General features: G+C 42.4%; 1 protein-coding gene across 2 annotated transcripts in view; it reads right to left on the reverse strand.

The window, feature by feature from the left end:
- Window positions 1-1,068: 1,068 nt before the first annotated feature.
- Window positions 1,069-25,420, reverse strand: part of AGO1 (argonaute RISC component 1) — a 43,444-nt gene continuing 19,092 nt past the window's right edge. For both annotated transcript variants that reach the window (XM_004614252.2, XM_055137896.1), the window contains 11 exons: window positions 24,729-24,848; window positions 24,245-24,367; window positions 23,976-24,109; window positions 19,641-19,825; window positions 13,092-13,251; window positions 12,634-12,724; window positions 10,523-10,717; window positions 7,544-7,678; window positions 6,815-6,916; window positions 5,980-6,179; window positions 1,069-5,775 (listed from right to left, as the gene is read on the reverse strand). In XM_004614252.2, the coding sequence (XP_004614309.1) occupies window positions 5,667-5,775; window positions 5,980-6,179; window positions 6,815-6,916; window positions 7,544-7,678; window positions 10,523-10,717; window positions 12,634-12,724; window positions 13,092-13,251; window positions 19,641-19,825; window positions 23,976-24,109; window positions 24,245-24,367; window positions 24,729-24,848 (1,554 nt within the window). In that variant the 3' untranslated portion in view covers window positions 1,069-5,666. The remainder of the gene's footprint in view (window positions 5,776-5,979; window positions 6,180-6,814; window positions 6,917-7,543; window positions 7,679-10,522; window positions 10,718-12,633; window positions 12,725-13,091; window positions 13,252-19,640; window positions 19,826-23,975; window positions 24,110-24,244; window positions 24,368-24,728; window positions 24,849-25,420) is intronic.

A 25,420-nucleotide genomic window follows, 5' to 3' on the forward strand; every position in this document is an offset into this window, starting at 1 on the left:
CAGGTGGTGGTGGTGGTGGTGTGAATAACTTGGAGGCCATAGTCTTAGTCTTATTTAAATTAGGTTTTTCTGGGATTCAGGGCTCGTTTTCAAGAAATACTTGAGAATGACGATAAAGTTCTAAGATCCAGAGAAGATGGGATAATATGATAACCTGAGTAAAATAAAAATCCTCTCCTTTCTATAGTTTATGATGTTACATCTTGGACTCTATTCTACTCCTGTTCCAACTCATTAAATCAAAAATATTTATGATGTCTACTAATGGTCTGACAGTCATCTTATGTTCTACTTCTCCTTTTTCTTAAATTGATTCCTATAGCTATAAACTATGTTTCTCTTACTCTCTTTTTCCAAGCCATATTTTTAAAATTCCTATGGCTCTAACTACCATCTCTATGAATACAAATCCATAGCTGTAATTGCTGTTTTACAATATTCCCTGAGCACCAAAAAGTAAATATTTATTGGTAACCTTAACCTTGTTGCCCTATGGGAACTTCAGTACTCAGTCTACATAAGACTAACCTGTCTTTCTTCACAAAACTCACCACCACCTTTATAATAGCCCTTCTATTCCTCAATCTTGACTAGAGTAACACACCTACATACTCACTTGCTCAAACAGAACCTGGGCATTCATCTCTATGTCTTCCCTAAATCCCATTAATTCTTCTCTGTCTCTCAAATCTGCTCTCTTCCTTAACTACATCTGTTCCAGTCTATCATCTCTCTCCCGTATTAGCAGATACTTGGCTACTCATACCTCTTAACAAATTTAACCTCGTTAAGGAGAGTGTCACTGGTTTCCTCACTTTTGCATTGTGGCTACCTTCTCCCCGAAAATACTGCTGGACACAGTGTTCTGCATGTTTGTTGAATTAAGAGTAAGTGGAAGTACCGTGATGTATGTTTGCATATATCTGCAATTTCAACAGTCTATAATTTACTCCCTTCCTTTGGATGTAATGGTTCTAACAACCTATGGTTCTAAAAATCTATCAGAATGTAATTAACACCAAGTTCTGCTTTGCTAATAGGAAAAAAAAAAAGAGAAAGAGACCGCACTTTAGAAATAGAAGCCACTGTTGTCTTTATAAAACACAGAATTGTGCTGCTGCTGATGCTTGCTTCAGAAGGAACTGTACATTACTGTTGCTGGAATAATTTTACAATAGACCGGACAGGGTACAGCTCAAAGCAGGACACAAACACAAGTCTCAAAGGGAAACAAATGCAAACAAGTATACAGCTGTGGGACTCCAGGGACATGTCCCCATCCATGCTGGAGGGATTAAAAAAGTTCAGAAACTAAAGTGAAACCCAGAGTAGTTACACATGCCCACCAAATGGCTGCTAAGTGCAACATCACACACCAATCAGGTTGGACTGTGTGCACAGGAATGTCATTTCATTTTCCTTATTGCTACTACACCAGGGGACTTAGTGCATTTGACACATTGTCTTTAGTTGCACAATTCTTGGAGGGTTTCCTATTTTCTTTGTTAAAGAAGAAAATCTGTGTTCCCTACCTTATTCTGGTTTTATTTTGTTTTGAGCCTGTTCCCTCCCTCATATTCTTGGCTCCAAAAACAGCAGCCAGAGTCTTAAGTCCGTAAGAATTGAATAAAAGGAGAGCACCAACCTGGCCTCTCTCCCTGCCCAGGGAGAAGGCAAGACCCAGTAAGTGGGGGCAAGAGAAAACCAGAGAATCCCTTCACCCCAGTCTGCTTAGAAGAACAAGTAGGAAGAGTGCCTGCATATCCCTGCCATGATCAGACTATAAGGAAGACATCCCAGTCACTACCCTGGGCTGACCTAGGCGCTGTACATATAAATAACAAGAGCTTCCCGACATATTTTCCACAGTTATATTTTGGCTAGTTTGAAATGACTTTCCACCCTGAAGAGGAAGAAGCTCCCATTCTTGTTCGTGACACATGATGACAAGTCTTAAACACTGTCTTAGACTTAGTAATAGCTCATGGGCCACCTAAGAAGCTAATGTGTCTCCTTGGCTGCCAATCTTGAGTGCTAGCCTCATTTATAGAATTCTGTACAAAAAGAAAACTAAGAACATTGTTGTTTGGCCAAAGAGCAGACCACAGGGGATCTATTTAATAGGTGGGAATCAGAAACTTTTGGGGAGATCTCATACTTTGAGGTGCCTTCTTTTGCAGCACTGTTCAAAGCCTAAGTTCCCAACAAGAGCCCAAGTTATCCAAACCCAGAGGCCAGCAGTGTGCACCTCAATTCCAATGACTCGGGCTGGACTTGAAATATGATCAATAAGCAGTGTTCCTTTTTTCATCTTTCATCCAAATTCTTCCCACCACTGTTTTATTCTCCCATCCCCTAACCCTATAACCCTGGATAACCATTAGTTTTGACACCCTCATAAAAGGCAGGCCCCATTGACAGAACTAGAACCAGATCTAGAAAAAGCAACGAGAACCCAATGTGAAGGAGAGGACAGGTGTGGTAACTGCCAGAAACCCTCCTGATACCGTGTCCAGTTAGGTAGACCTGATGCTCTGCCCTTGCATTATCTTGAGGGCAGGCCAAAGAGGACATCAGTAGGCTTGGAGAATAGATTCTTGAAGAACCTATTCCGGGCAGCCAAGGAGGTAAGCCTAACCTTACCAGCTAACAAGCTAACAGTGGGATCATTGTAGCCATGCAGAGAATTCATTATCACATAGGCAGACAGATAGGCTTGCAGGCCAGCAAGCAAGCTGAGTAAATTTAAAAATGAAAAAGAAAGTCAGGAAAAGAGAGAAAAGAAAAAGGCAGGCAAAAAAAGTGGAATGAAGGGAGCAAGAAAATTGTCTAGGAGGATAAGCTTGGGCCCCTCCAGAACTTCTTAATTGTTAAATAAGAGACACCATTTAAACCAAATCCGAGAAAACCAAAACTTTTGCCGATACCACTTCTTAATCTGTACACACACTTTCAAATAAGAATAATCCTCAAGCTCAAGAATATTTTTTCAAGTCTCAAAGATGGAAAGTATCAGAGCAGTCATTTCCTTGCCCAAGCTGCTTCTCTTGCTTTATTTCTTGAATGGCACGTGTGTAATGCCAAAGGGCTTAAAAATGCGTTTCAAGTTCCAGCTCAAAACCCAAATGAAGAGAGTGAGGCAAAGAAAAGAAAAAAAAGGAAAGAACACAAACATGTTGCTGAAAGGAAGTGGCTACCACCAGCTCCCTACGGACATTTGCAAATGCTGGTGAATGACTGAACCCTCCAGGAATAGTGCCGTGATCCCAGCCCCAAAATGCACCCAAGAGAACATATAGAGCTCATTGTCCCAAGAGAGCTCCCCTCCCTACAGTGTGACTGAACATGCAGTAGACATATGAAGGCGATGGACAGGATAGATGGAGTGTTGGCATCACTCTCTTTAGGCACTTGTGTAAGAAATGTAGGCTCTCCAGTGAGTCGCCTCCTCCCTGAACCTTCCATTCTGTTCTTCAGCTGGGCTCTGCCCATGGGGCACCCTATGCTGTAGCCAGCAGGAAAGAAGGAGTAGTTAGTTACTAAACAGTCCTGATGCCATCTCCATGACCAATGTTTGTGCTACGTTTTGTGAAATCTCTGAAAAAAGTAGCTAACCAGAACAGAAACCCGGGATAGACTGTTTTGCATAGCAAATCTGGGTCATACAAATGTTGCTAGAGAGGGGAAATGGTAGATTGAACTGCACAGGCCGAGATTCAAATGAGTCTTCCTCCAGCTGGCCTCCACGCCTCATCTGGGTCTAAAGTGTCATGGCTTCATCACCAGATTGAGGTAAACCAAAGCCCAGGCTCCTCAAAAAGAGGAATTTCTACTGTGAAGCTACGACTTCTTATCCCAAGCACTGGGATAGGTAAAAATGAACAGTTAAGGAAAGAGGGGGCCTTGCCTCAAAGCCAGCAGGCATCGCACTTGAACCCCCTGCTTTTCCAGTTTCACAAGACAGCCACGCCCCATTGCTATCGAGGGAAACCAAAAGGAAAAAAATAAAATACAGAAAGCCCATGCCACCCACTCACATGCCCTAGTGGGAAACCATGAAAAATTCATTTGTGTAAACAGAAGCAGTAGGGAGCAGCAAAATCCCTCAGCCTGTCCACAGGACATGCTAAAATTTGGGGTGAGCCAAAGTGTCAGGACAATCCAGAGGAAGGGAAGATGCACTTGTATAAAAGAGTGCAGGGCAGTGCAGAGGAGGGAATACGCAGCAAGAAAAAGGTATGATCTGCACAGAAGAAGGATGGAGACCGAGCCCCACCTTGAGGAGATAAACACCCTCTACTTATCCAGGCCAGAGAACAAGTCAAGTACATAATTCCTTCTGATGGCTCAATGTTTCTCAGTTGTAAACTCATAGAGGAGGGATTTCCAGATTTTGGCAATAGACTCAAGCTATTGTATAAAAATAACATTTAGTTTTTGCTCTTTTCCTTTTAGACTTAAGGAGTTTTGTTAAAAGATATCCCAGTTAAGAAATTGAAACATAAGAGACTTGACCATCAGGGGAAAGATAAAGAGTGAGGAAAGCTAGGAAAGGAACTCCAGAACTGGGGAGGCTGGGGAGAAGGAAGGACATGGAAAGGCCGGTGGCCAGTCATCTCAGCAGCTCTGAGACGGGACACGTCTGAAAGTGCAAATGTCAACAGATTTTACCCATCTTGAGGTTGTGATCTTTTTAAAACTTGGTGAATGTGAAAATCAAATCCTTCAAATGTAAAATAACTGGCACTCTGGCTGGAGGCCTGCTCAGTTAGGGGTATTTATTCCCTATCTAACTCCTCTCCCAGCCCCCCCACCCCACTCCCCACAAAAGAAAGGTACAAAAGGTTGCAGTTCTGCAGCATTACCATTACAGGGAAGGCACTGATTGCCCACCAGCAGGCGGAAGGAAGACAGGGTCGTGTCACTTCAGAGCTAAGTGCCATAGTGCCTTAAGTCTTACTAGGGGCTGGATGTCTGTCAGGGAGGAGGTGGAAGGAAGGATAGAAAAGGTAGAGAAGGAATTAAAGGCTGGGGATGTGGCAGCTGGGGGAGGAGCAACCAAAACCATTATCTTTAAAAATCTTCCTATAAACTGGATTCTCAACCCATTAAAACATCTATTATCCTAAAATATTGATCTGGGTCCGGTTTCGTTTTTCTTCTAAAACAAATCTAGACCTTTTCTGATTAAGGCTCCTAAAAAAAATCCTTCCCTCCTCCCATCCACTGCATCAGATCCCTCACTTTCCCATCTAAAGTATCGAACTCAAACCTACCAGCTTTTGTCCACAGGGCTGCAGAGTCAACCTTACCAAGCTGTCCAAGCGGTCAGGCATGAGTCTTTAGCACTGTGAGTCACATGAGACACCTGTGTGTGTGGTGGGCACCAGTGCTGCCCCTCTTGGTCCAGTGGGGTCAGGGCCAGATGTGACAAGATGGGGTGAGGGACATGGGGCATGAGGTGGATAACAGAGATTTCTGGCTGGTGGTCTGGCTTAGAGGCCCTGTTCCCCATCCTTTAGTCCCCTCTGAGAAGGAAACGAGGCCTTCTGCACTCCCCTTAACCCCACCTCCTCCCTCCTCCCTGCTTTCTCTGGATTTGGGCGGCACAGCTCTTGGGGCTTGGAAAGCTTTCTTCTATCCAGTGAGGTAACAGCGTTCTGCCTTCAAGCGAAGTACATGGTGCGCAGAGTATCCTGATGAACCTGCACGGCTTTGGCCAGGGCCTGGGGGTCCCGCCCATTGCTCTGCCCCGATATGTGGCTCCCCTCTCCACTGAAAAGAAAAAAGAAGTCCTTCCTGATGAACTGAGCTAAACCCTTCCCCGATTTGCACACCCTAGGGTGTGAATTCCCAAACCAATTTAAACCCCAGCCCAGATTTGGGCAGAAGAGCCCGAAGACCTAATTAGACAATACCCATTTTTATCTACCCAAGGCTCTGAAGCAAAAAGGGGACCAGCCTTATCCCAGGACTCACCTGTCATGCTCCTTGTCCACCAGGTGGTAGCGTGCCCGGAAAGCCACCAGACGGGCATAGTAGGCAGGTGCTGGGATAGAAACGGAGCGTGTGCATCGTACATAAGTGTGGCACAACTGGTATGTCAAGATTTGGAGCTCATCTGCTGTGAAACGGTTGTCATCCCAAAGAACATAGTAATGGGATGGTCGGCTGGTGCCCTGGGAAGACAGGAAAGTGAGGGGCCCCAGGTTGGGCAGTAGGGATGGCCATTAATAGGAAACAGGAGCATTATTAAGAGTATAGCTCGGGGTGCTGAGTATATTGCTAATGCTGAGCAATCAAGCATTAGCCTCATATGTGTAAGGCCCTGGGTTCAATCCTGAGCACCATAAAACAATAATGATACAAAACACAAAAAGGCTGGGGAGATAGCTCAAACAGCTGGGAATCATGGTTTGCTTATTGGAGCCCCAGATTCAATCCCCAGCACTGCATGTACATGCTCCCCCGAGCACCCCTAGAAGTGATCCTCAAAAGCAATGCTGGGTAGGCACCCCCCTACACCCTGCTGCCCAAAACAAATAAAAACAGAAAAATCATTGCTAGCATGGAAGCCCTAGCCACCAAGAGGCAGATATAAAATCACCTATGTCAAAAAACAACTTTCTTAGGTGTTTCTTAGGATACCTACCTAAGATATTCAAAGCACACTCCTGCTCAAGCATACCATATACTTAATGAGAACCATGATTCATATGCTACTCTGATAATTGGTATTTTCTAAAGGCAGTAGCAATAATCAATTCTATTATTGATTTGACCCACTGGAAGGCCTAGGACATAGCCCAACTACCTGGATGCCTGCATGGCTGCAGAGATAGAAGTCAAACTCAAAAGGATGGGTGATGTTGGTGTCCACAGTGGTCCCAGCGGGGATGTTACCACTCTTCCCAATCTGTATAGAGACAAAGACAACCACGATCCCAAGACCTGCCTTATCCCAAACTAGGGCCCCAACTCAATTCTACTCTAACCACCAGAATCATGAGTAAAGTAAAGGTTAATGTTCTCAGAGGGTACTTGAGAACGTCAATACTTGGTATTGAAATAAAAGACTTCTAAAGTCACACAAACCCATGTTTAAGTGCCAGCCAGTTTCACTGTTTATTAGTCATGTGATCTTAGCAAGTCATTTACCCTTTCTAGGTTAAATTGAAGATAATAATAGTACCTACCTCACAGGGCTGCTGTGAGGAAGATGCCTTGTAAAAAGTCTGGCACAAAGGAGAAGTTCAATAAATGGCAGTTCCCTTTCTCTGAGAACTGGTCTATATTGTGGGGTCTATAAGCCAAGGAGCTGGAGGAGGGAGAGGATTTAAAAGGGAAGGTGGGGAGAACTAAGGAAAGGAGATGGCAGAGGAAGGACCACAAAGAGCTGGGGGAAGAAAGGGGCCAGGGAGGGTGAATTGGCCAAGGACTAAATCCACAGATTTTACCTCTGGGTTTGTAGAAGGGTATCTTCTACAAAAAGATAAGGGAGATAGGATGAGGATATAGGTAGACTCTTCAATTCCTCACTTACACGCTCATTCTTGTCAGCACAAAAAAGACGGGTATGGTGGCGTTTCTGCACTACAATATACGTGATCCCAGGCTGGTAGTCCTTCTCCAGTTTGATGCAGGCATCACGAATGGCCAACAGCTCATAGTGGAGGATCTAGGTGCAAGATGAAGAGAGAGAGACACACAAACAACTTCTTTTGAATTCATACATCTTTCTGAGCTATAGGGTTGTTACTTATAATATGGCATTTAAATTTTTTTCTCATCTCCCTTCATTAGCTAATATCCAACAATTAGGAATAAATTATTTCTGTCAGTATCAACCTTATGGAACTTCTTATAAAGTTTTGGCTCTCTATATGCATAATATGATCTAACATCAAGACATGGTATGCCACAGACCAGGGAAACAGCTCAAAAGATTATGCACATGCTTTGCACATGAGGCCTAGGTTTGATCCCCAGCATTGAGGCTGGGGACAGGGCTGGGAGTAGCCCCTCAACAACCACTGAGTGTTCTAAAACCAAATACAAGCAAACATACAGAATGGTTACCAAAAAAGTCACTATAATCACAACATCCAAAATAAGATCAATTACTTGGTATGGAGAGTTAGTATAGAAATTAAGTGCTCACTATGCATGTGGCTGACCCCGGTTTAATTTCTAGCACTGTATATGGGTCCCCTGAGCACTGCCAGGAATGACTCCTGAACACAAGAGTCAGAAGTAAGCCCTGAACACTGCCAGACATTGGCCCCAACACAAAAACAAACAAAAGGTTGATTTTAGAATCAGGAAGATAATAGTTGTTCTCCTATAGAACAGATAGAATTGGGAACTCTGGGGAATAACACACATAATTCAGGAGTAAGTGTACAGGAAGTAGATAACTTCAGTCTAACAGAGAGGCAGGATTATAAGAGAATGGACTAAACTGGAGAGAGAGACCAATGGACTAATGTGCATGATTTGTATAGCTGCCAGCTCTGCATCGTCCCCAGAGCACTGATAACAGCAACCACTGAGCACTCAGACAGGAGTGCCAGTGTTTCAGGCCATACTTGGGTAACACCAAGTATGGCCTGAAACAACAAACCAAACCCCTCCTTGCTCAAAAAACAAAACAAGAAAAAACAAAAAAAAACCCAACCCACACAAAGAAAATGGACTAAAGAAGAAGGCAGAGGTTAATATTCTTCGGTAATAGTTGCTTTGTAGTTTTGAATGTCAGATATACAGCAACCTAACTATATGGTAGAAATGGATAAAATTTGGAATTAATTAAAATCAGATTTAAGCCCAATCATTATCTAGTTTTATTGAGCAAGTACTTAACCCCTTTTTTCTTTCTTTGGTTATTGGGATTAAGAAGAGCTTAGTTTGGCTCTGTGCTCAGAGATCACTCCTGGTGGAAGTTGGAGGATCATATATGGTGCTAAGGATTGAACCCAGGTCAGCCATGTGTAAGGCCACGTGCCCTACCTGTTGTACTATCTTTCCAGCTCCTATTTATCCCCTTTTTAATGATATATACATCTACCAACATTACTAGTAAGACCAAATAACCAAAAAAGCTGTTGAGAAGACTAAAACAAGTAGAAGCATAGAAAACCTAGTAGAGGCTTAGTAACTGCAGATTGCTTTACTAAGCTATTTGGATTTTGACTTAAGGTTATAGGAAATTACGAGACATTTCTGAACAGAGAAATGACAAGATAAATTTATCCAGTATTTGAGGAAACACCAGATGACTTAGAGGAAACTGAACATAATGATTAAGAGTGTGGACTTTGGAATCGGACCAATTTATCTATTTTGTTTTGTTTCTGACTTGTTGTTGCTTTGGGGTCATATCCAGGTGTCCAGGAGCAATTCCAAACTCCATAGTTAGGGGTTACTCCAGGCTGTGCTCAGACGATCATATAGAGTGCTGGGCCTCTTCCATGCAAAGCATGTGCTCAAGCCCACTGAGCTCTTTGATGCTCCCCACCCCAAAACCAATTTATCTAAACCCCCTTTTCCCATTATAAGGTTAACAATGAAAAAAAAATACATAATTTTTCCAAGCCTCAATTTCTTCATCTGTCAAGCAACTGCTTTATAAGGCTAGAGCAAGCACTAAATACAATATATAAAAAGCTTTTAGGACAGTTTGTAGCACAAAAGAGGTATCTAATGATAGTTATATTACTATTAAATGACAGTCAGGAGATGAGTTTACTATACTCATCTAAGTAACAGAATGTAAAGACTTGATAAGGAGAAAGACTAGGAGGAGCATTCTTTAGAAAGGTGAAGAGTACTCATTCTCAAACTGGGGTCTCCAGAACAGCAGCATTACCCAGGAACTTGTCAGAAATGCAAATTACAAGATCTCATCCTAGACTTAGAAATTTGTGTTTTAGCTTTTTATGGACTCTGCGGGGCTGTGTTCAAGGCCCACTCCTGGTACTCCATTGTACTCTCTCGGGCTCCCAAAGCAAAAACACTTAAAAGAGTAGAATCTCTACAGTTTGGGGGCTCAGGGACAGGTGGGCCCATGTAGTACTGGGATGTACTCGACCGCTTGTATGTATTCTACCATTTCAGCCATACACCCAGCCTTGTGAAATGTTTTACTAAGCTCTTCAGGTGATCATAGGTGTGCTAAGAGTTTGAGAATCACTAGTAAATCTTCAGGTTTGGGGATGTGGCACAAATGCAGAGCCCCTATCTCACCTTCACGAAGTTCAGGGTGGCTTTATCCCTGGTAATGTCAAGTGGGGGCGAGGGGGAGGGGCTAGGAGGAAGAGTATGTCTGATTTCAGTGTGAACCAACTAGTAAATAAGCCCTGAAAAGACTGCCTCTCTGTTGTGATACTATTCCCAATTCTACTCCATTTAACAAAGCTCACTGAAATAGCACCTCATAAGTAAGGCACATAGCAGTACTCTCTGCTGTCATTAGACCCCTGTCCTCAAAATGAAGGTATTTCCCACCTTCTGTGGGCCCTACCTGGGGAAGCTGGCCTTCAGGAACCCCATCTCGGTAGAAGATGATGCGAGTAGGCTTGAAGCGAGTGGACTTGTAGAACTGGATGAGCAACTCACGCACCATGTAAGATAAGTCCTCAATGATCTCCTGCCGTGGTCGCTGAACCCGCACGGTAGCACAGTAACGGCTGGGGTGAGCATCCATACTGCCTACCACCTAACAATCAAAGAGTCAGAGTCAGTCCCCAGAATATCCACTTTTTTACTGTCAGGGTATGGATTTGGAGAAAGGCAAAAGAGCAGGAAAATTTCAAACGAATGAGAAGGGCTTTTCAATTCCATGAATATTAATTTTAACCATTGTACTACCATATGTGCTGAACTTACTTAATCCACCTGACCTCCCTCCACTCAAATGAAGATAAGAATACCATGTGTGGGGGCTGGAGCAATGGCACAGTGGATAGGGCGTTTGCCTTGCACAAGGCCAACCGGGTTCAAATCTCAGCATCCCATATGGTCCCCTGAGCACCGCCAGGAGTAATTCCTGAGTGCAGAGCCAGGAGTAAACCCTGTGCATGGCCGGGTGTGACCCATAAAGCAAAAAAAAAAAAAAAAAAAAAAAAAAAATTAAAAAAAAGAATACCATGTGCTTGTAATGCTGTGGTATATATATAATGCATTTTGCATAAGGCCTAGACGACATAGGTATTTGAGAAATTTGATTTCCCTACTCTTTGTAGAGGGTTATGTGAAAGAACTACTATATCATACAGAGTGACCTCATGCACTCACAAGTTTGTGCCTTTTTCCCAATACAAATGCTAATCTATCCAGCAATTGTAGTGAAGGATGATGAGACATTTTCAAAGAAAATAGTGACCAATGCCCAAGATGGGTGGCCATGAGGAAAACAAGAGATAAACATAATATTGGGTTTCTCTAAATTTACAAGCTAAAACCAGTTTGCAAAAAAAAAAAAAGGTAAAGATTGTAGAAAGAGGGGCTGGAGTGATAGCACAGCGGGTAGGGCGTTTGCCTTGCACGAGGCCAACCCGGGTTCAAATCCCAGCATCCCCTGAGCACCGCCAGGGGTGATTCCTGAGTGCATGAGCCAGGAGTGACCACTGTGCATTGCTGGGTGTGACCCAAAAAGAAAAAAAAAAGGTTGTAGAAAGAGAAGTGAGAAGGAAGTCTCTTGGGGAAAGAAAGCAAAAAAGTCAGGAAAGGGATTAGAGATAAACCTAATATACTAGAGGTTGATAAGGTGTGGAGATGGGAAGGATAAAAGGGTAGTACCAGTAATAAATTAATAACTTTTTTAAGGAAGCGATACTGCCACTCCCATACCTTAAAAGTAGGTTGGAGAGAAAGAAACTCAAATAAGCAAGAAAAATGGAGACTTGGCCAAGTTCTTTCTTTTTCTTTTTTTCTGTTTTGTTTTTGGGCCCCACCTAGTGGTGCTCAGGGATCAAACCCAGAGCTGCTGCATGCAAGGCAAATGCACTACCTACTGTACTATTACACGGGCCTTAGAGTCTACACTCTTATCCCTCCAGGAAAAAAATTTTAAATGACACCATAGGGGCTAGAGACATAGTACCATGGGTAGGGCATTTTTCTTGCATGCAGCGGACCCAGGGTGGATCCCCGGTACTACATATGGATATGTAGTACCTGCCAGGAGTGATCCCTAAACTCAGAGGCAGGAGTAAGTTCTGATAACTGCTGGGTGTGACCCAAACTCTTCTCCCCAAGGGGAAAATGAAAGACACCACAGAGTGAGATTTATGAAGATACAAGGGAACAGTTAGTGGATACAGATCAATGAAAGGAGTTATTATGAAGAGTTAAGAGAACTGAGTGAAGAAATGAAATCATGTGGTTTTAAGAGTTCAGAGATTGAAAAAACAAACAAAAAAAAAGAACCTCACGTAGAAGACAAAGTATTGGGATGAAGACATATCACTCAAAGGGCTGAGCACATGTTTTGCATGCTGAAAGCCTGGGTTCAACCCTTGGCAAGGCATGATTCCCTGAGCACCTCTAGAAGTGGCAACTAAGCAGCCTGTAGATGAGGCCCAAATCTCCTCTGCCACATCCTGCAAAAAATAAGACAGAAATATCACTCACTGCTGTGATGGAAGGTTTTTTCCCATCTCCTGCTGGCGGGTGTGTAACATCTGCTCCCAAGAATATCACTGGCTGTTGAAAAACGGCAGAGCTGAGCAAGGAAGAGAAAATAAATGGTGATGGGTTAGATCTTGTCTTTGTAGTACCATTCAGGACCCACTCTGAGCCTCTTCCCCCAGTGTCTGGTTCACTTTGCCTGGCTATGGTCCTATCTTTTAATCAATCCCCCAAATTATACCCTTTTCTTTGGTTTTTGAGCCATACCTGGCAGTGCTTAAGGATTAATTCCAGCTCTGGACTTGAGGGTCACTCTGGGCAGTGCTCAGGGCACCATGAGGGGCCAGGGATCAAATCCTAGTCTCTTCCTGCAAAGCATATGCTCAGCAACTTTAAGCCATCTCTCTGGCCCCCACTATTGTACCTTGCCTTAAATAATAAGTAGGCAATAGAACTCATACCGCTGGTGTGGGACTAGGATGTTGTTAATGCCACCAAGTTTGACATTGATCTTGAGGCAGAGATTGGAAAGAGTCTGAGGTGAAGTCTTGACCACGTTCTTCACTTGTACACACTGCGTAGCCATTCCCAAGAGCGTATCTCCAACACGTTTCACCTCAGCTATGAGCAGAGAGACAACTGATTAGTGAATTCAACAGATATTTATACTAATGCCAATAGGATGCTAGGGAATATGAGGTGCTAGGGGAAAACATGATGACTAGAAAGAAACCCAGGGTTCCTACTCTTATACCGACTACTACTCTTTGTCACTAATAATTATTTGCTAAAAGTCATTCTTACATGATAACTTTTAAAAAATCACAAAAATTGCAATAATGATACATGCTACCACTGAAAACTTCATGGAACTTTGAGAACATTTAATAGGGGATAATTACATAGCCAAATAAGAACTGAGTTAAGTAATGACTGAACATAAACTTAGTGTAGAAAAGAATCTAGAACAAAGGAAGAGTTTGGCAGAGGGCATTTCAGGCAGAGGGAATAACATGCAAAATGCACAAATAAGAGACAGCAACTGGCTTTTGAGAAACTGAAGGGCAAAGGAAAAAGAAGAGTAAAGAGCAATCATGTGAGAGAATGTGGCATTAGACTTACCTAGGAAAGAAATGGTGGTTGCTTATATTAAAAAAAGACAATTGTTAAGATGAAAAAAAAAAAAGGATCGATCGATAGCACAGCGGGTAGAGCATTTGCCTTGCACACAGCCGACCCGGGTCCGATTCCTCCATCCCTCTTGGAGAGCCGGGCAAGCTACCAAGAGTATCCCGCCCGCACAGCAGAGCCTGGCAAGCTATCCGTGGCATATTCAACATGCCAAAAACAGTTACAACAAGTCTCACAATGGAGACATTACTGGTGCCCGCTTGAACAAGTGGATGAACAATGAGCTACAGTGCTACAGAGATTATATATGTAAGTAAGCAAAAACCAATTTTTATGAATAACTCCTGGATTTCTATCTTTCATAACAGGATAGATCATACATTCTAATTATTTTGAGCTTGAAGTTATTTTTTGGTTATCTGAGTGAAGACATCAACTAAGCATCAGAGACTAGTTCATTGGAAGCTCAAAAGAAGTATAATCAATAAGCAAATCTGTGAGATATTTAGGTACCTAATGGAAAGCATTATCTTGATGAGATCACCAAGGAGAACACAGCGAAAAAAGAAAACGGAGACATGAATTTTTAGCAACTCCCAAAATTTACAGTATGCTCTATTGAGAAAAATTAAGAACTAAAAGAAAGACCAAGACACTATTGCACCATGAGTAAGAAAAGAGGTTTATTCTAAAGAGCAGAAGTGGTCAAAGGCTCCTGAGATATCTGGTTGAGTACCAGAAAATGTCCTTTGGATTTAGGAGTAATGAGGGGAAAGATTAATCTATAGAGGCAAAAACTGCCTTGGTGAGATAAAAATACTGAGAGATGTAAGACTAATAAAGCATTCTATGCTTTCAATGGGAAAGACTTGAACATGTTTAAAAAAAAAAAAAAAGCTAAGGGAAGGCTAAGAGCAAAGTACAGAGGGTAGGACACTTGCCTTGGATGCAGCCGACACAGGACCTATTCTTGGCACCCGAAGTCATGCTCACATGTGATTCCTTAGTGCAGAGCCAGAAGTAAGCCCTGAGCATTGCTGAATATGGCCCCCAAAACAGAACAAAACTCAAGAGGGAAAAATTTCAGAGCCAAGTTATTTTCTGCTTTTACCCTGGATACATTTACTAATGTAGATTCTGCACTTGCACTATCAGGACACAAGGAAAACAGTTTCTGAGAACTCATTTAGTTCTAAATGAGAAAGTTAAAAATTTAAAAGAAAACAGATTAGTATATTCATGACCCTGGAATTTTTTAAATGACACAAAATACAATTCTTAGAGAAAAATATTAATAAGCCAGAGTACATAAAAACTTAAATTTCTGTTTAACACAAGACAATATTAAAAAGTGAAAAGCAGGAGCTGGAGAGATAGGTTGGGCACTTGCTGGGTTCCATCCCCAGCATCCCATATGGTCCCCCAGGCACCACCAGTAGTGATTTCTGAGTGCAGAACCAATAGTAACCCCCGAGTATTGTTGGATATGGTCCAAACACCACACCCCACAAAAAATGGGGTGTATATTATATACCCATATATAGAACAAATACAAGATTTTTCAGTACAAGACTGTTCAAGCTTTAGAGGTAAAATAACTGGTTGCTATTGATGGACAATTATAGTAACATGGCTGTGGTACTGTTCTGCTACCAAAACTGAGTTCTGATTACACTGCTGTCTCACTTTGAGAAAAATCAAGTGAACCATACATCTAAGATTTCTGTAAGTATATTATATTGCAATTTTTAAAAAAAGTGTAAGTATACTTTAAAAAAAGACAACAGTATCTTTATGGATAATTAGCTAAATATACAAAAGATAGGATAAGATATGATATACTAACTAAAAATTCTAGGGCTGAAGAGATAGTAGAGTGGGTAGGGTACTTGCTTTGCATGCAGCTGACCAGGATTAGATTCCCAACATCATATGGTCCCCAGAGTCCCATCGGGAGTAATTCCTTAGCACAGAACCAGGAGTAACCCAAGCTCATCAGATAAAGCCCCAAAACAAACCCAAAAAATTAGGTAAATTTGACTGTCTACACTTTCAGAGGAATTACGATGCCAAATGGACTTTGCTTTTGACCATAACAAAAAATTTTATTACCTTCACCTTCCAGGGTGAAAGGTCTTTAGAAAAAGCTGGCTGATCCTCTTTACTTTGGGGGGGGGGTGCCACTGTGGCCACACCTGGTAGAGCTCAGGGTTACTCCTGGCACTGAACTCAGGATTCAGGGCTCAGGGACCCATACAGGATGCTGGAGATCATATCTGGATCAGCCACATGGAAGAAAAGCACCATAAGCATTATACTATCATTCTGGTTCTGATCCTCTTTTATTATTTTTGGTGTTGTTTTTTTTGGGGGCCACTCCTGGTAATACGGACTACTTCCAGCTGGATGTTTGGGGGCTCACTCCTGGCTGTGCCTTGAGGACCATGTGGTCTGATGGATGGAACCTGGCCTGCTACACGCAAAGCATGTGCTCCAGCACTGCTCCTTTTGCACTGGCTTAGACTGCTTCTTTTTTCAGCTGGATTAATTCAGCAGGTAGAATATACTACCATACAAGCATTATAATCAAGAAGTAACATGCAACTGGAAGAAACAAAGAGTATGATACTTGAGAGAGACTTAACATTAAGTTCAGAAAACAAAGAAGTCTAAATAAGTCCTGTTTTTCAGGGAAGCCAAAACATTAGATTCTCCCTTTACTTGAAGAAACCAGAAATATGAAATCATTCAAGACAGTGCTCCTAAAACATATCCTTATTTTCCATCCAAGGTCATCGATCTGTTTAAGTTTGAGGCCCACTGACTGAAAGTCAACCTAATTCCCTCTAAAAGGAACTACTGAGTATCAAATCTCAGTTCAAGGTTCTCCCCATAGGCATTTAGGTGTGGAGGAAAGATTTCAGAGAATGGTATATTCCGTGTTCAAAATAATAAGGCAGTAATTGACAGTCTCCTGAAAAAAATTTCTGCAGAAATACAGAGACAAGTTGATCCTCCAGGAGGGATACAAGAGGAGCTTCAAGAAATGAGTACATTCAAACTAGGACCTGAACAATAGAGAATTTTAAAAGACAAGTTGCATGATAAGATGAGTTATTAGATATTCTAAGCCAAGGCAAATGATGTGAACAAAAACTAGAGATTGGAAAATACAGAGAAGGAATAAGCAGAGGATCTATTGTTTACCCCAGTTAGAAATATAACTAACTCATGAAACTCAGAAAAGCAAGACAATCTAATGCAGTGCTATGTAACTTCAAAACAAAAGATGTTTCTATGGTTAGACTTTTAACATCCTATATGGTCTCCCCAAGCCCGACAGGAGAAAGACCTGAACACCATTGACTGTGTGTGTGTGTGTGTGTGTGTGTGTGTGTGTGTGTGTGTCTGAAAGGAGTGATCTCTGAGTGCAAAGACAGGAGAAAGACCTGAACACCGTTGACTCTGTGTGTGTGTGTGTGTGTGTGTGTGTGTGTGTGTGTGTGTGTGTGTGTGTGTTGGCATGAATGAAGACACAAGAAGAAATGTTAGCAGGCCTGAATTTGATCCCTGGCATTGCATGAAATCCAAGCACAAGCACACAAAGAGTGACCTTGGTGGCCTTTGAGCACCTGGTTCACCAGGTATGGCCCCCGCAGCAACAGTGATCCAAAAAAAAATAAAGTGTCAAGTAGATTGAGTGCTGAGGATGTGGCTCAAGTGATAGAGCACACATGCCTTGCATGTGAGCTTCTGGGTTTGATCTCTATCACTGCATAGTCCCTAAGACATAGTCATTTATGGTCCCCACAACTGAAAAACAGAAAAAAAAAAAAAAAACCTAAAACGAAAGTGTGGATGGTGAACAGGAACTCGACCTTAAATTATGAAAACACGAATAGTGGAGAGGAAGCAGGAGAAGACAAACTGCCTCCAAAGTGAACGTCTGAAAGGAGGTCCCCAAGCCCTGCCAGGAGTGATCCCTGAAAGCAGAACCAGGAGTGAGCCCTGAGTACAGCCAGGTGCAGGCCAACTTTTTGTTTGTTCGTTTGGGGACCACTCCTGGCAGTGCTCAGAGATTACTCCTGACTCTGCAATCAAGAATCACTCCTAGAGTGCTCAGGGAGCCATATAGAATGCTGGGAATCGAACCCAGTTTGGCTACATGCAACCCATTGTACTATGGCTCCAGCCCCCAATTAAAAAAAAAAAAAAAAACCCAAAACAGAAGAGTTTACTGATAGACGAGAAGATGACAAGCTATTAAAGAGATGGCATATCAAAATAAGGGTAGTGACTACATCTGCTTTATTTATAAAAAGTATTCAGGATCTGGCACTAAATATTCAAGGTCAGAATTACCTCAGATTAGAAAACCACAGTGTTTCACATATAGCAGTTGATTAACAGGCTCTCTCAGGAGTAAAGAAGAATAGTAAGAAGGCCACACTTGAGCTGTAAAACTTTGTAGCTGAATCAAAAACTAGATAATCTACTATAACATCATGACAATAAGTGATAACTGGATCGATCACCTGAAATAGATGAGAATTTTTCTAGTATGCAAAGACAGGAAAAAAGAGCAAAATATAGAAAAGAGATGTTCCTGAAAATGACAAAAATAAACTAAGAGGGGCTAGAGGAATAGTACAGCTGACCCAGGTTTGGTGCCTGGCACTGAGCATGGTCCCCCAGTGCTACCAGGAGTAATACCTGGGAGTAGAGTCAAGGGTAAGCTCTGAGCACACCTGTGTGTGCCCCAAACCACCCCACTCCCAAATAAAGTGAGATAAAAAATATCAAGATGTTAAAGGGAAAGAAGAACAAAGAAAAGCCATGGGTTACCCGCTATAGAGGTTTAAGATCAAAGTAGAGGGGAAATAGATGAAACAATTGAAAACATGGCTCACAAGGGAGTATAATATAAAGATTCAAAATATTTGATGAAGATGAAGGATGTGGTTCAATGGTGAACTGCAGACATGCATGCATGCATGCATGAGACCTGGGTTCAATTCCCAGCATTACTCCCAGTTTTTTTTTTTGAAGAAAAAAAATAGGCAACCAAAGTTAAATGAGATGACATGATTAAGGTGCTATGCTCTAAAGATATTTATAGTTTAACGGTATGAAATTGCAGAATTAGCGGGATGGGTAGGGATAAAGAGCACACAGTAATTAAGCAAGGTAGAAGAAATCTCTTAAAAGCAGGAAGGAGGGCCACAGAGACAGTACAGAGGTTCTCTCTGTAAGCAACCAACCCAGGTTTGAATCCTCAGCACTAGATAGTCCCCCCTTAACACTAGCAGGGGTCATATCAGCACTCCTGGATATGGGCCCTAACAATCCCCATGTGCCCTCCAACAAAAAATATGAAGGGAGAAATAATATATATACGAAGGGAGAGAGGGAAATCAGTAAGAGTCGGGGTCGGCGTCAGGGTCAGGGTCGGGATTGGGGTCAGGGTCAGGGCCAGGGCACTGAGACAGATGGATATATTACCATTCCTGAAGAAAGGAAAAGAGACAGAGAGAAAGACAACTTCTTAAAAAGTCCTGATCATTCCAAGGCAACTAATAGAAACCACCTAAAATTTGCAGACAATGTACTCTGATGCGTAAGAATCTGGATGGACGCATCTTTGCACCTGGCAGGGCCTACCATGGCATACCAATACACAGAGAAACCCAGCAAATGTCCTTGGAAGGGAACTTCCAGCTAATATAGATGTTCATATAGGCATTATATTTTTCAGAAGGTGGGGCACTGACATTAAGAGGCAGCTCTGGCTGCAGCCAGGAGTCTTCCCTATTAGCTGGCCTGATAGGGAACGTCCCTGAGAAGAGACCTAACAATATTATGTCCCCAGAGAACTGTACCATACACTGGTGTCTTCCCTGGAAGGATGACGATAATGAGCTGCAACCCTGAGTAGGTATTCTTGAGATGCCGGAACATGGGCTCCACGCTGTCTGCTCCTTGTGCGTATTTGCAGAAGCAAGGCTGGCCCTGGATGGGCATGCCTGCATCCTTGGAAATCTTCCGAAGCTGGTCCGTGAAGTTCCTGCAGCACAACAGACAGCCATGACAAAAGGCAATAAGATCTACTTTAATACCTCTGATCAAATACCTCCGTCTTAAGTACCTAGAACCACAAGAGGCACTGAGCTTCTAAGACAACTGAGAAATGATCACAGCAAGTACAAAAAAGTACCGTTATCATGGAATAAGATAAGAGACTTTACTAAGCATTTTAGGGTCAGAGAGCTGGTAGAGGCTAAAGAAGGGACCTGTGGTACTTCTCAGGGTCTCCACCTGTCCCACTCAAGTAGCTGACTCCTGTGCTGGTACAGATGCCCAAGAAGAAAGCCTCTTCACTCAAATTAAATTAAATTTTAATAGTGATACAAGCATAGGAGACTTTCGTTGGAAATAAGCTCCCTCCTCTCACTGGCTTTTTGAAACCTGAGAATGAACAACTAAAGGAGCTTTCTTCCTGTGGCTCTAGAGATTTATCCTGGGAAGGAGAAACACAGTAGGAAAAGAGGATACACATGCAGCAAAAATCTGAAAAAATTCAAGCTGCATAAATCTAATGAGCAGCTGGAAATTTAATTTGTGAAACGCCTAGATTTAGATTAAAAGCAAAAATGTACTAGAGAAAATGCAAGCACTTATTTAAGGGTTATTACTATATAGCATATAAATATCAATACAATAGATTTAAAAATTTATGTAATGGGAAAAACAGTTTTCCACATACATACACAAACATAAGGAAGATAAATAAGGTATGACACTATTATGGAAATTTTAAAATCATGCATAGATTAGAAAGTATATAAATTGACTAGAAAAGTTATAATTCACATCAGTTGGATGCATGAGAAAAAGGAAATGGTACTAGAAAGAGACTATAAAAGGACATCAGATTTATCTGCAATATTTACTTTAAATGAAATAAATATAACAAAACAAGACAACCTAATCATTATTTCATGTAAATAAAAGCCAAGGGTATGAAGGATTACAAACAATATTGTCCCATTCATCTGCCTTGTAAATAAACACCTGCTAAATAATAGCCAATGTGTTACTAAATTACATTAATAGTGGGTCTTTACTTCAAAAGGGTATTCCCAATCTTCTCTCAATTTACAGATCACATGTGGGATATTGTGTCCACAGGTGTGGGTTACGAGATGCTGAGAAGAATCTAGAATAAGGAGAGTCTTGAAATTCTGTCCTAAACATGCAATAGCTAGAACAAGGCCTCTTTAGTCAGATGAAAACAAACCAACAAGAATTAAAGAAAACCCAAAACACTCTAAGGGTTGATCCTAGGAATTCCTTATCCTTTCCCAGTCATCAACTTCTTCACCTCCACCGTGACATATACCTGCTCTCTCTGTCTCAGTGGAAATATACCTTTGCCTGGGTTCTGGATCCCATCACCTCAGATACATTTAGGAAGATACATTTAGTGCTCTGAGTTCCAATCTGAGTTTCTGTTCCAATTTCTCTGAGTTCCAATTTCAGCTTCTGTTCACAATGCGCTTACTCTACTTGGACAATCTTATCCATCATCAAAACTAAAGGTTCTTATCTTTAGCTCAGAATGACACACTCAACTGGGAATCCTAGGCCTGGCACACAAGTCACACAACTTATCCCTTGAAATCTAGGGATCACTCGAAATGAAATGTCTGTTAAACTCACTTCGTCCTATTGAGATTTTAGGTTCATTAGTTTCTTTCCCCCAAAATATCTAAAACAACTGATTGCTTTTCATAAGTACTGGGCAAGAAAAGGAGATAGGAATGAAAGAGAGGCACAAATACAATAAACAACCAATGAGGAGATACAGGACAGATACAAATGTTAGGAACATCTCCCATAAAGTCAAGTGTTAGCCTTTCAATAGAAGGCCAAGGCTAGCAGTGGTGTGAACTAAATGGAGCTAAAATCTTAAGGACCCTGTAAAGGAGATAAAAGGAACTCATTATGTCACTCATGTGTGGTATTTAAACCAAAAAAGGGATTGGATAAAGAAAACAAACCTCAGAGGCATGGAAAGATAGTACCTCAGAAGGGTGCTTGCCTTGTACAATACTGACCCAGGTTCTCCCAAGCACCACTCAGGAGTAATTCCTAAGTACAAAGCCAGGAGTAACCTCCGAGCATTGCCGGGTGTGGCCACCCCACCCAAAATAAAGAAAACCAACCTTAGAATTGAGGTTACCAATAAGGTACAGGGGCCAGACTAAAAGTGACCTAATTAGGCACTGCAGTGATGGAGGTGCAGTAACTTTACAGACCAAAAGTGTAAACATTAAGATTATTTTAAGCCAGAGCTGGATCGACAGTATAGCAGATAGGGCATTTGCCTTGCATGCGGCTGACCCAGGTTCAATTCCTGGCATCCCATATGGTCCCCCGAGCACTCCCAGGTGTAATTCCTGAGTGCAGAGCCAGGAGTAACCCCTGTGCATCGCTCGGTTTGACTGAAAAAAGCAAAAAAAACAAACCCCCCCCCCAAAAAAAAAAAACCAACCTATTGTAAGCCATGTAATTGTTTTTTTGATTAAAAAAAAAAGAAAAAGCAACACATTTAAGAGAAACTGCAAGTGCGATGGTAGTAGTTGTGTGTCTGTGCAGGAAGACAGAAAAAGGGAAAATGCACCCTCAGGGTAGTATCACTCGCTAAGATATACCTCTTCATTATCCTCAAAAACTACCAAAAGTGGCCAGTTTCATCAGTTAGTTCTTACACCCATGGTACACTAACCTCAATTAAGATTCAAAGAGAAAAGTCATACTTCAAAAGAATGCCAAAATGAACAAAATACACTTTCAATGAGCTAATTTTTCAGTATCTGAATATCTCCCAATAAAGTTGTTTAAAGAGTACAAGGGAAATCAAGGGGCAGGGTCACTTACTCATTTACTCAAGACCTTGATTCCCTATTTACCCACCCCTGCAACCCCCAAGTGGTGCTTAGGAGAGCGGGCAGGAGCAGGACTCTAGTGGTTCAACGTGAAGTTTCTATGGTGGGCAAAGCTCAGCCCTGCAGTGCTGGGGATTACCTGGGCCATCCTGGCTATGTTCAGGGACAACATGGCTCCTGAAATCAAACAGGGGTCAGCGCAGGAAGGCCTTAACCTCTATGCTATCTCTCTAGCTCCTGTGTTCCTTTAAATCATTTAGCTACATCACTTTCTTCAGATCATATTCACCAATTCTGATTTCTTTTTTCTTTTTCTTTTTTTTGCTTTTTGGGTCACACCCAGCAATGCTCAGGGGTTACTCCTGGCTTTGCACTCAGGAATTACCCCTGGCAGTGCTTGGGGGACCATATGGGATGCCGGGGATCGAACCCGGGTCGGCCGCGTGCAAGGCAAACGCCCTACCCTCTGTGCTATCACTCCGGCCCCAATTCTGATTTCTTAAACCTGACAGTAAAAATTCTGTGAAAAGGGGCCACAGCAATATTACAGTGGGTGGGGCATTTGCCTTAACAGCCAACCTGGGTTTGATCCCTGGTACACCATATGGTCCCCCAAGTCCACTAGGAGTGATTCATGAGCACAGGGCCAGGAGTAAGCCCTGAGCATCAAGGAGTGTGAACCCAAAACAAAAAGAAACAAACAAAAAAATTCTGTGGACAGGAAAGAACAATTCAGAGAACCAGTTGAACAGTTAACTCCTTTTTGTTCCCAAGTAAGAAAATAAAACCTTTGAAGTCTGAGACCTAATTTGATCATCTTTGATACTTTGATACTTGATATGCAACCATATTCAAGTTATCTTTAATTTCTCTGAGCCTCAGTCTCCTAAAAATGGAATAGCACCAGCTAACAGTGAAGATGAAATGAAGGAACACAAAATTAGGTACAAGAGTTCATAAACATTAGTTATCATTACAACTTAAAATGCTATTAATAAAAAAAAATTAAGGTTTCTCTTAGAAGATTCACACCCTGAAACCATCATCTCCACCAAACATGAAATCCTATTTATTAAAATTCCTGACCACAGGTGGCAGGAAGAGAAACAGGCAGATACAGTTCAAGTTAGAGAGCAGACGGGGAGGTAAAGAGATAGGGTCAGAAAGAAGAGACAACAAATCAAACCCGACCCCTTAGTGGGAGGGAAAGGTAAACGGCTCTAGGGTCCTTCCCACCCTTCCATCCATCCAAACAACCCTCCTTACTTGAGCACCTCTTCTCGACACTGCTTTTGGGGTGCGAAGCAGGCGATGGCCCAGACTTTGATCTCAATCCCATTGTAGAACTGTTTCCCCCGCATGTCCCAGACTCCCTGATTGGGTGTAGCAATGGCCCGGTTCTGGGGATAGGCAGAGGGGGCGCCCAGGTGAGCCTCAATAGAGCCAGGTGAGCAGGGGAACAAAAGCCCCTGGCTATCCAACCCAACCTCCCACCAAAGGCCCCAGATATGTTGTCTGGCCCTGACCCTGCTCACCCGGCCGCCGTACTGCAAGATAGGCGCCGGCAGCACTCGCCCTGTCACCTCCGTCATGTCATCTTTGACTTTGATCCCAAACTCCTGGATATAGGGATCCAGGTTGTAGCTGGCATTCTTCATCTGCAAAACAGAAGGAGGGGACCTCAGAAGAGCAGCAACCTGGAAATGCTGTTTATTCACTCAGGGAGAAAGCCTCAAAGAACAGCTGGGGCTGGCAAGAAATGGCATCAAAAGGAGGGTTGGGAAAATGGGGGATGAGGTAAATGGGATTATATAATATAGGGAAGTAACTCAGAGGGTGGGAAAAGATAGGAAGTAAAGCAAGCTACAGGGATAAGAAGCAAGGGTAGTATTATGGAGTCCCAGGAAAAAAAAATCCAGACTTATGTTCTCATAAGGATACTGCCAGGGCAGAAAAATATCTGCGCTACCAGGACCCTATAACAAGCATCCAATAACATTTTTCTGTGGCCCCACTGACCAGGCGGCTGATTTCCTCTTGTCTGTCTGGGGCCGACCTAGCTGTAGCCTTTATCATGGTCGATGTCTGGTTATCAGTCAGCTTCTTAATGCAGCGCTGCCCAGCCACGATGTTACAGACCTGGGGAAACAAGAACAAGAAGCTCTGGCCTGAGTACTGCCCACCTGTGGTCAGGCTCCCACAGTAAAGCAAGAGACCCTGGCTGTCAACACTGAGAAAGGACATGCAAAACTCCTGTGTACTGTCAGGTGAGTTAGGAAATCTGCACGTGAAATACAAAAAGCATTACAGCGATTTTATGATTAAGATTCTGGGACCCAGAGCCAGATGTGAGCTTAGGTCTCATATGTTAAGTGAAGGAAACCTACAAACAATCTCATAGGGTTGTTTGGAGGTTAAATAAAGCTCTTGAGGGGCTGGAGAGATAATATAGTGGATAAGGTGCTTGCTCTGCACACAGCCACCTCGGGTTTAATCCCCGGCACCTCAAATGCTCCCCTAAGTCATGCCAGGAGTAGATCCCTGAACACAGAACCAGGAGAAAACTCTGAGTACAGCCAGGTGTGCCCCAAAAACAAACTAACAAATTAAAAATTGTAATAAATAAATAAATAAAAGTACTTGAATTAGGTACAGTTTGGGACACTCAAATTGTAGCATAACATTATTTACCACAGGAACTAGTATAGAGC

The sequence above is a fragment of the Sorex araneus genome, chromosome 5 (genome assembly GCF_027595985.1).
Source record: "Sorex araneus isolate mSorAra2 chromosome 5, mSorAra2.pri, whole genome shotgun sequence".
NCBI classification, from domain to species: Eukaryota; Metazoa; Chordata; class Mammalia; order Eulipotyphla; family Soricidae; genus Sorex; species Sorex araneus.